This window comes from Olea europaea, chromosome 13 (assembly GCF_002742605.1).
Source record: "Olea europaea var. sylvestris chromosome 13, O_europaea_v1, whole genome shotgun sequence".
NCBI classification, from domain to species: domain Eukaryota; kingdom Viridiplantae; phylum Streptophyta; class Magnoliopsida; order Lamiales; family Oleaceae; genus Olea; species Olea europaea.
In genome coordinates this window covers 11,368,089-11,379,342 of record NC_036249.1, presented here as the reverse complement: position 1 = coordinate 11,379,342, position 11,254 = coordinate 11,368,089, and the positions used below count along the sequence as shown (strand labels likewise).

The window sequence follows — 11,254 nt, the reverse complement described above, 5'->3', positions numbered from 1 at the left end:
TACAATTCGATTCACTTAATTTTTCTAAAATTATACTTTATTTTATTGTCTCTTATTGAAGGTTCTAATATTTGAATTCTTGCAGGATGAAAGTACGATCTGGATATATGCTCCAACTTATGGGGCAATGAGTGTGAGGTGCCTAAATATATGTTTAAGTGGGCTATACGGATATAGTTGAGTGTCGGGGAAAAGTTATGGACAAGTTTTATGAATATGTACATTCTAGTAATCGCAAATCATCACTACTTTGCAGTGAAAATCATCTTCGCTAATTATATATGTAAGACTCCAATAATACCTATCTGAAAGTCAGCTAGAGCATATATTGAAGTCTGTGGTTGTGATTGTTGCTTTGATGGCTAAACACACATGGAAGTGATTGTGCAGGACATATTAACTATTGTACGGGACACGACGACGGTAAGAGAGTTGAAATCGTAAATATTTATACGTTTTTTAATTTGAAAACTTAGTTTTTAGCTATACATTATCGAACTAGCACTTTATTATTTAATTGACAAGGCAATTGTGATATGTTCACAATCAAATGTATTTAAATTTTTAATATAGTGTATAAAGTTAATTAAATCAACCAATTATGGATTGACAATTGGAGAAAGAAGTTAGCGTGTGATTTGTATGAATTCAATTGTGATCCATTAACATTGTATATTGTTCTATTTGAAAATGTAAATATTATGATCTGTAATAAAGTGTATATTTTTTTAACTGTATGAAAAAAAAAGTATAGGGATCGAACTTCAACTTTCTAATAGTTCATTCGGAATATGAAATTGTGGTTGAAGATTCACATTGATATATTACGTATTCATCTAATTGTTATTTAAAGCAATCTAACTTATACAAAATTAGGGAGTATGCCGTATTGCTCTGCCCACGCCGCACCTACGCGGTCGAATAAACTCTCTGATAAATTGTATTCTAGACATACGTGGACGTCCAGAACCACACGATTCAATTTCAGGTGGCAACAAACTATTAAATTGAAGAATACGATCGTGAACTTTTTACTCTACTTCATTCGTTGGAGGAAATATAGTATCAACATACGTTGCTCTCCAATAATCAGACGTGTAATAAGAAGAGCATAAGATTTATGTTGCAAAGCCTCTATACATAGCCACTATGGCTGCATGCTCACACTGGAATCGATTACAAGTGTAGGTGTTAAAATCAGTTCTACCATATATGTCATATTATGTGTACATTTCACGGAGAAGCGCAACTTATTTAATAGTTCCACATTCAGCATTCTTATAACCTCTACCACCTTAAAGAATTTATCCTCCTAAGCTAGGGCTGAAATCCTAAGAACGAATAACCAAGAAGGGGTGAATTGGTTATCTAAATCTTTTTTCAAAAATAAATACAAATTTAAGCAATTAGTAAATAATATGCAAGCAAGATAACACAAGTAAAATAGTAAGTAGAAGGGAATAAAAGGTGCAAATAATTAAATACGGAGATTCAATCTAAACAACGATTTACGTCCCCTATTACCAAGCTCTTTGTTACGAGCAAGGACTTTTTCACTATTGTTGATTGACTTATGTTGCAATCTAACCCTTACAACGTTTCCGATGTCTTACAATCAAGGAGTACTGATCCTTTTACAACGTTAAGCTTTCTAGGACATCAACATAACCTACAATCCAAAAGAAAAACGAAATTACAAGTGAAAGCTTCTCTCTCAATAAATGATATGAACATAATTAAGTATCAAAAGAGAAGTAGGTAAATACTTTAATAAAATGCAAAAAGTATAGTTTAAGTGTTGGTTGAAAAACTTTATTTAAGATAAATGATTTTTGCAAGTTTTGATCACTCAAAAAAAGATTTTCAAGAGTTAAGGGGTTGTTCTCTTCATTATTTTCAGGCAATTTTCTATTTTCGATTTTTCAAAATGGTGAAAATACGTTTTCTTTTCTATTTTCGAAAATGAGTTTTTTAAAAAAAAAATTGTACTGAAAACTCAAAATGTCCAAAAACATGGTATTTCTACACAACACAGGAAACACACCATTCCCGTTTTTCCCCTCTCTCTCGCATATCCTCTCTCTTACACCCATTGCCACTACCCCGTTCTGGACAAAATTGGATCGGATTCGTTACTGGGCAAGGTGGAGCAGCGGCAGACGATATCAACCCATGTGGCCCGCCACCATAGGTTGATGTGACAGCTCGAAATTTGAAGAATGGTGCTGCTATATGTACAGGATAACTTCTACATGAATGGTACAGGATTTCAAAATCAATGACATGGCTGATAAAAAAAATAAAAAAAGAATCAACGGTGAAATAAAACGGGGTAAAGACCTAACAAAGCCAAACCAATTGTTTCTAATCTCTCCACAAGTTCCCAGCAAAGAAGCACGCCAATCACCTTTCTCTATCTTCGGCCAACTTTCGACTACTGGACCGACGTTCAACCTCCACTACAGTGTAATCACAAAAGCTCACCAAAACTCAACATTGAACCCATATTTGAAGGCAGCCGTAACAACGAGATATGATGGACAAAGGTATTTTTCTTCTTGGTTCTAAATTGGGTAGCTCAGAAATTGGTTAGTTGCCTGAACTATATTCTTTAGTGGCTATGATAGTCTATATGGTGTCATAGAAAAGAGTAGTTTTGGAGAAATTTTGGAGTGTTCGAGAATTTACAGAGACCAGATTTATTATTTTCCTAAAATGTTTGGCCTCAAAACATGTTGTGTTTTATGTTTCTGAAAGTGAACATCTTGCATTAGGCAAAAATTTTCTGAATTTCAAACCTTCACTTTGATAGCCCAGTGAGAAAAATTCATCTTCAGTTGTGCTTTGTAAATTTTGAACCATAACCATTTGTACTTTCATATAGTCATTGAATAACGACACTGGACATATGTCAGGTGTCTCCTAAGTCGTTGAGTTTTGTTCGTAGCATAGTCTTGCTGGTACTTAAATATAATTGGCAACTTGTAATGAATTCAGAATTGTTGTTGTAGGGAAAGAAATTGTGGAAGATAGAATGATGACCTGTTGCTGGAATGAAACGAGAAATGTTGTTACAGTTCTTGATGTTGGTTGTGGTGTTGCCAGTTTTGGTGCTTACCTTCTAAAATTCGATATCTTTGCTATGTCTTTAGCACCAAATGATTTGCACCAAAATCAGATCCAATTTGCGCTAGAAAGAGGAATTCCTATATATCTTGGTGTTCTTGAACAAAGAGACTTCCTTACCCAAGCAGATCTTTTAAACTTGCACACTGTTCTCATTGTAGAATTGATTGGCTGCGGAGGGATGGGCTCCTTCTTCTTGAATTGGATAGGCTTCTTAGACCTGGAGGCTATTTTCCCTACTCGTCCCCTGAAGCTTATGCACGGGATGAAGAGGACCTAAGAATAAGGAGGGAGATGAGTGCGCTTGTGGAACGTATGTGTTGGAGGATTGTTGCAAAAAGGAACCAAATTGTGCCTTTAACAAATGGCCGTTATTTGGAAGGACAATTCCACTTGTACATAATTTTTGGTACTCACCGAGCAAGGTGGCACCAACTTGTGATTTTTGTTGATGTTATTATTCAACATGTAATAGGAGGTTGCTCGGTGTTAACTTTATTTTGGAATTTTTAGTTTAAAATTTGTGTTGGAATATTAGATTTTGATCCATTAAACTTTGTGTTAAAATATTATTTTTCTTTTCTGTGTTCATATTTTTTTCATATCGCAGGAATTAAACCATACACTCATAGTAGGCTTAATTGAAATAAACCAACACTATCACAGGAATATATGTTCTTAATTGAATAACTAACATGCATACACTCATGTTGCATAATTGACATTTTGCAAATAACAAGATAAACCAGAATGACAAATCTATGTCCAAACAGTAAGTACATTACAATGATACATTTAGCAAATACAACTTGACATCATAGTAGGCAACTGATTCCCTGCTTGAATCTTCTTTATCCATCCCGTCGAAATAACAGTCATTACTACACATGAAGAACAAGCACCATTTGTTTCTAGTATCCCGTTCGATCTCGAAACATAGTCGAAATCCATCTTTACACCAAGGGCGTCCACGTTTTGTTTGGCATTGTCCAAAGTAGTGAGTGTTCTACAATCGTGACGAACTCTGAAATTTCTTCCCCTCATTCTGCTCGATAACTGTTGAACAGAGAAATAAACCCACATTAATGCAATTAAATTAAAAGATCCCACTTCAACCATTTTTGCAGTTTTAACTTAAACAAGTATAACCAATTCATGTATAAAAGCAGTGCAACAAATTTCAATTAATTTTTGCTAGGCGAACCTATTGTCCAATCTCAAATTTCTCATACAAAAGCAGACAAAATTCTCATACTAACCTATCGTCCACTATGACTATGAAGGGATGTGAGTGCGGCTTTGAGGATGGAAGTCAGTGCTTCAGAAACTCAGAAATCGGTTTCGTGTGCAACGCCAGAGATTTTTCCAAGGGTTTCGATTTCAGGGATAACAATGGTCAGTGGAGGTGAGTGCCTTGGGGGGTGGTGCCGGTGAGTGCGTCGGCCGGTGGTGCCGGTGAGTGGCGTCGGATGGGGTGGGAGCTTTGGCCCACTCCGGTTCTTGCGTAAAATGAATTGGGGGAAATTGGAATGAATTGTGGGAAAATTGGAGTTGGTTTTTAAGACTTGCCAGCTCAGCATTATTCAAATTCCTGTACGTTGTCTGTAGAAAGTTTCCTGTACTTAAAGCATTATTCTTTGAAGAAATCAAATTGGGTCAATTGGGGATCGTGAATGTCGATTTTTCTGGAATCGATTCAGATAGACTAAGTGTTGTTTAGACTGATTGAGGCCCTAATTAGAGTCGCCTGGACATGGGCAACTGACCGATGATGGTCCATGTCAAGTTGTTGGCCAGATGGTGGAAATTTAGTGAGCACTCTTCTAAACTTTGCAAAACCAATTTCAGGTACGTGTTATTGCTCACGTACGCTAGCTCCATCACATTAGTCGACTACGAATTCATATACCATAGTTGTTCATCTCGTTGCTAGATTTTGTGAATCTAATTCTGATTGTTTGATAGGTTGAAAGCTTTTACACGCTTGATTTTCTATATTTTTTGCTAAATATTCTTGTTTTTGTCAAAAATAATTGTAACCCTCTTCTCATTGTGAATTTAATTATAGATGGAATTTGGGAATTTATGAGTGTGATTTAGTTTTCACAAACTGAATCACTTTTTGTAGGGATGGTTTGAAGAAACTTTGAAGACCCAGTAAAAATATTAGAAGAATCGGGTGTTAAAATAACTTGATTCAGTAATTTACTACTCATAAAAGGGTTTATTGTTATTTCATTTTTTTGAAACTAGTTTTGTAGTAGTTGTTGAATACATATATTGCCATAAAATGAGTAAATATAGAAGGTATAATTATATTTATGTTGGTATGGAGGATCACATGGAGATGTTGTTCTGGGTTGTCCTGATGCTAAAATTGCACAACTCACAAGGATCACCTGTTGTCCATATTGTTGACGTTGGATCTGCTACAAAGAATCTCATGCGAATATAATAGTAAGTAGTACATTTCATTTTTTAAAGGTAGGGTATACTTTAAACTTTGTCGAGTCCATTTCTTGTCCATATTGTTGATGTTGGATCTGCTACAAAGAATCTCATGCGAATATAATAGTAAGTAGTCCATTTCATTTTTTAAAGGTAGGGTATACTTTAAACTTTGTCGAGTCCATTTCATTTTTTAAAGAAGATAAGGGTGCTAGTGGTGCTGGCTAGTTATTGTATAGCCATGTGGGGTTGAGAATTGTTGCATGGATCTGATTAGTGATTCCATTTGTGAGGGATGAGGTTTTACATGCCACATCCACAAACTATATATAATTTTAATATGAATAAAATAAAAAAAATAACTAATTTTATAACCTCTAAACCAATTAGCATGAGTCCTTGAAGCACTTGATTTTTGTAGCATGAGCATTAGTTCCTTAATCTACTAGTTATGTCAAATCTTTTTATCTCATTGCAAATTTGCTTGATTTGTGGGTATTCTCTAAGAAGCACTTATATAAGCCTGCTTGCATATATATTTGGACACTCAGGGTCATTTTCTTTTTATGCAGAGGAGAAATGTACCTGAAGAACCTTGTAATCCAATAGATTCTTTGATGAAGGGCACCGATCTTGACAGCTCTAACAGTAAAGGTACTCTTGACCTCTAGTTCCATTTTAAGATATAATATTTGTTGATTCCTGTGTCCCATGTATTCATAATCACTGGCCAGTAGTCTCTTTATTTTAAAATGATAAAAACGTTGGCACATCTTTCCCTGAAAGTTTTGCTGTTAAAAACATTTCTTTTGAATACAAAGTTTCCATTTTCAATTAAGGATTCTGTATCCTTGCATTTGGATATGATATATTGTTAGCAACTACAGTTTGTTGAATGTTGGATCATATGAATTTTGACGTAATCAAATAGTTATTCATTTGCCATGTAATAAATGATGCAAAAATCGTGTGAATTTACTTTGTTTCACAAAGCACATCCTCTCTTTAAAAACTATTGTTTGTTGAAAGTTGGATTGGATATGCTTGGGTACTTGGTATACCATGCAACTTACCACTAATTACTGTCTGTTGTTGGCAAATAATGCATTGCTGGCTTTAAGATGGCCAAATTATGTTAAATGCTATTTGTTTCTGAAACACTGAACAAACCGCCGTTGTGGTGGTTGCAGATAATATGTAGATTTCTGGGGCTTCTGATAGTGGCAAATTCATTTTCAAGTCTTCATCGGTCGCAGTTTCTATTCTTAAAAAACCACTTCTCGACTCCACTAATAACAAGCCAGCAAAGGAGAAGCCAAAGAATCAGGAGTCCGAACCCACCACTTTTACAAGCAGTGGATTGCAATCATTATGCGAACAATATGGAAGTGATGAAGATGATTGATATCAGAAAGAATTGTAAGTCGATCTGTCGTCTTTTGATGTTTTCTGGACTAAACTGAACAGTGGCTTCAATTTATTTCAGAAGCTGACCAATGTTTTGGTGTTTATTTTGATTTTTATCTCCACTCCAAAAAACCATAAATAGCTGCTTCCCGTGGTTTTGGAAAAAGATCAGTGGTGTTACTCAAGATGCATGAGCGTCAACCGGAACCTCATTATATGTCTCCTCTGAACCCTGAGAACGAAATCTATGTGAAAAAATGGTTTGATGAAGGCCCACGTAAAGCTTTTCTTATGTTCTATGTCAGACATGCAAAATTTTTACATCAACCAAACTTGTTGTACAGCCTTAGAATTGCATTTTACTGTATGCAGGATATCTTATATAGATGGATGAGGAAATTAACTCAATTTGTAAGTATAGATGCTAATTGTTTTTGTTCTTGATTGTCAGTAAAAATCCTCAACTATAGATGCTCAATTTTGAATTTGGCATTGCTCCAATGGAGGAGGCCCAATATTTTAACTCAAATGTACATGGATGAATTGTCACGTTTAGTGCTAAATGGACCCAATTTTTTTATTTTTTTCATTTTGAGTTTTACTACCAATTTTTGTATAGTCTACAAATAATAAGTTTGTTGCCATTCTAAAATCAACGTGCATACCTTTCACTTAGAACACCGTAAATGTTTGTCCATTAGGAGTTCTAAGGATTTTATTTAATACACGAGTTCCTTGGATTTAACAATTGAATTTCATTGGTTACTTTCATCGTTTTGTCTCTCAAATATGTGACTATTGTGATAGACACACATCTAATTTTCAATTGTCAGAATTAGTCGTGTTATGTGTTCATGGTAGACTGACTTTTGCAATAGTGTAACTCAACCAAGAGTCTCGAGCCAACTAGAGTTTAATTACTCGACAACTATACTTTTGCAATAGTATAACTCTCAATCAAGAATCTCGAACCAACTAGAGTTTAATTTCTCGATAACTATGCCTCAACGGGATCTATTGTATATATTAATTATAAATCTTTAGTCAAATTAATATCTAATTTCTTGATTCCTATTTGCTAAAGACTGTAACCCACTCAAATATATCCACGTATAGCGATATGAAATTTCCAGACTGGTACAATTTGAATGTGGATTTGGCAAGGTGACCAATATCGTTGTCTTGTGACATTAAATTATTATTTCATTTTCTTTTGTCGGAACTTTCATTGGTACTTGAATGTCTGTTATTTAGTTTTAAGCTGCATTGTTATCAAGAGGCTTTGTTATTTATAAATAATTCACGAGTATTCGTTGATGCAATCACAAGTTCGAACAACTTTTCAATGCAATGTATTTTATATTATGTTTAGTATCTGCTTGTTTTGCCATAACACGTAAACTTTTAATCGTATCTATTGAACTATTTTACCAAATTTAATTTAGATTGTTTTTTATATCTGAAAAATATATATTTCAAGATTTACCAACTTCAAAATTCATATGTTATTTAAAGCTTGTTTGGCCCCCATTATTTGAATTTATAATGGAGGGATAGTAATTTTTTTGAAAATTGTGTGGTTGAAAAATTTTCGATTTGAGCGTAACATTATTTTATTGAAGATAGTGTGGTTGAAAATAGAAGAAAGAAAAAATTAAATTAAATTGAAGAGATTTAAAGGGGGCCAAACGGGGACTTAATACTATATTAACATTAAAGTATTAAAATTTATTGAATAATCAGATTTCTTGAATAAAATATTCTAAAAATATATAATCAAAATTTCAAATTAAATACATTTTCCATTTTTATGTTTTGAGAAACAGTTTTCCAGAATGATAAAAAGAACTTATTTTTAGCAATTTCAAAACAAACACTCAAAGCACAATATCCAAAATGAATTCAAAACTCAAGACAAAAAAATTGAAACACGAAGAGAACATCCCCTTAATGTTTTGATCTTTTAAATATTGAAAACTAAGGTAGCTAGAAAAGATCAACAAATGCCTATCTTAAATACTCAAAAATTGTTGTTGTAAATTAGGTAGAAAGAGGGGTAATTTACAACTTTCAAACGTTCAGAAATCTACCAACCTAGATACAGGATCCGGACGTCCAATTAGGGTCCGGATGGGCAACCATCCGAACATTTTCCTTCATAATGAATTTTGTCCATGCGTACTTGAAGGATTTTCTCATTTATTTTGTATAGATAAATATTTTTTCTGAATATTTAAGATTCAAAGCGAAATACTTATCTTTTGAAAATAATTTTTATGCAAGTAGTTGTGAGTCGATAAAATGTTTCCATGCTTAAAAATTTGAAGAAGTAGACTACCTAGGCTTTCAATAGACGAAGTGAACGAACCGATGCTCCTATAAAGAAGATTATACTGCTCTTCCGTGACAATGAAACAACCTTCAGATGGACGGGGTGCACTAGAGTCGGGAATGTCAGAAGCGAACATAGGAGCTTCAGGCTTGTCTTTGGGCTCATCTCCAACTTCTTCTTCAAAAGGTAAAGTGGATGGACTAGAGGTAGGGTCGAATCCTTTCGTGTGAGCCACCAATTGCCAGTGTTCTTTTACTATCTTCATCTATTTTAATGTTTGGATGTTGATAGTATTAATAGGGCATAATTTAACAAAATCTTCTTCCTCAAATGAAACGTTAAAATGCTTAAAATTTTTCGTAAGAAGCATCCAATAAGGTAAAGCTTTAGTGTGCCATAATGCATGCACAAGTTTCATAAGTCTCATGGCAATTGTAGGAAAACCAATTTGATGCCCAACTAAAAGTGAATCAAAACTAAAGAGATCGAAGTGATTAACTGTGTCTCAGTGTCCTTTACAGGGAAAAATGACATGGGCGATTATATTTTCCAAAATTTTACATTGAAGAGTCAATTGATGTGCACTTAATTTGATGATATTCTAGAAGTCTTTCCCGATGACTCGACGACAAGCCTTGGAAAGATCGTAACCTTTCACGGTAGGTATAGATTTAGGTAAAATACTTCCAAGTCACGAGGCTCGAGTTCGAGAATTTCACGAATTAGTGCTTTTGAAATTATGATGTGCACATTTTAAACTAAACATGTAATCTCATCGAAACGAGGTGCAACATGTATTTTTTGATAAAATTCCTTCATAAGGCATGGGTATGTGTGCTCTTCTATAGTAGCCACGGATACTCATCCCATATTTTCAAAACATTCCTCAATGTGAAAAGCGAGTGCTTCTATCGTAAAATTCGCAAAAAAAAAACATTCTTACCGATTTAAATAGACGATTTTTCGAAAGGATTCAATGACACCTCCAGTTCCAAGTCAATTTCTTCATTTGATGATGGAAGAGCAGGTCACCTTGCGGTTCGTTTCATCTATTTGCCCCTTTGAGATCTCGACATTGTGAAGAATTGAGAAGTAATGCAAAAAGCCCCAAATTTTGAGTTCTAGGGTTTAATCTTCCCCGTTAAAACTTGAATTTTTTAGAAGAGTTTCAAAAATCCGGATGAGTGGCGTTTTAATATTGAACAAATTGAAGAATTTTTGGGAAAAATCTCCAAGATTGATGAAGAGAGGAAAGTTGGGCTATTCACACCAAATTGAATGGTTTTGAGAGAAAATTAGGATTTTGTGAGGTGTAAACTTATGAGTTCTTAGATTAGAAGGTTGTTTTTTGTGTTCGTAGAGACGAGGGAGGTGATTTCGAGCGAAATGTGAGAGAAGAAGGCAACAAAATTGAGAGAAATAGAAGGAAGAAGTGGTCTGGTCGTGATTTAAATTTGAAACAACACAGATCCAAACGTTTAGATTGACAGTGTATGTGTTTGAACCGTCAGAGACTCGTTTGGATCCCTTTTTTAAAGGATAAGGTTATTTAAAAAGAATTTATTTTAAAAAATATATAAAAGATCATATAAGCAAGGTTTACGTGATTGAAAAAGAATTAAATTTATTCCACTGTATATTCATCAATAATTCATAAACCACTTTGAATATGTGAGAAACAATCGGGTGCTAGAAGTTTGGTGAAGACATCAGCTAATTGGTCATTGATTTTTATAAATTCTAACATTATATCTACCTTTTGTGCATGGTCATGAAGAAAGTAGTGTAGAATTTCAATATGCTTAGTACGTGAAGGCAATACAGGATTTTTAGACAAGTCGATGGCATTAGTGTACACACAATAGGCACATGATTATAGGATAAGTAATAATCACAAAAGTTTGTTTCATCCGAAGTGTTTGTGCACAGCAACTTGCGGCC

The 11,254-nt window shown here is 34.2% G+C and overlaps 2 protein-coding genes and 1 long non-coding RNA gene across 7 annotated transcripts; 2 read left to right on the top strand and 1 right to left on the bottom strand.

Annotated features, from left to right (window-relative positions):
- The first annotated feature begins 2,165 nt into the window (after positions 1-2,165).
- On the top strand, positions 2,166-3,637 carry LOC111408216 (probable methyltransferase PMT12). The gene is made up of 2 exons (XM_023038009.1): positions 2,166-2,546; positions 3,012-3,637. The coding sequence occupies exons 1-2, from the start codon at positions 2,534-2,536 to the stop codon at positions 3,404-3,406; spliced, it is 408 nt and encodes a 135-aa protein (XP_022893777.1). The 5' UTR covers positions 2,166-2,533; the 3' UTR covers positions 3,407-3,637.
- A 147-nt stretch (positions 3,638-3,784) lies between these two features.
- On the bottom strand, positions 3,785-4,572 carry LOC111407588. Its single transcript, XR_002705139.1, has 2 exons — positions 4,386-4,572; positions 3,785-4,182 (listed from the first exon to the last, which is right to left on the bottom strand). It is a non-coding gene; the product is annotated as an uncharacterized LOC111407588 (long non-coding RNA).
- Positions 4,573-4,709: 137 nt separating this feature from the next.
- LOC111407587 lies at positions 4,710-7,567 on the top strand. Of its 5 annotated transcripts, XR_002705137.1 has the most exons (5): positions 4,710-4,974; positions 5,255-5,583; positions 6,147-6,228; positions 6,765-6,993; positions 7,124-7,567. XR_002705137.1 is itself a non-coding variant. In XM_023037181.1 (2 exons), the coding sequence occupies exons 1-2, from the start codon at positions 6,714-6,716 to the stop codon at positions 7,423-7,425; spliced, it is 582 nt and encodes a 193-aa protein (XP_022892949.1). In that variant the 5' UTR covers positions 6,235-6,713; the 3' UTR covers positions 7,426-7,567. The 5 variants fall into 5 exon arrangements, 1 of the variants encoding a protein (XP_022892949.1); XR_002705138.1 differs by lacking the exon at positions 5,255-5,583 and having other exon boundaries at positions 4,784-4,974; XR_002705135.1 differs by having other exon boundaries at positions 4,785-5,583.
- Positions 7,568-11,254: the final 3,687 nt, after the last annotated feature.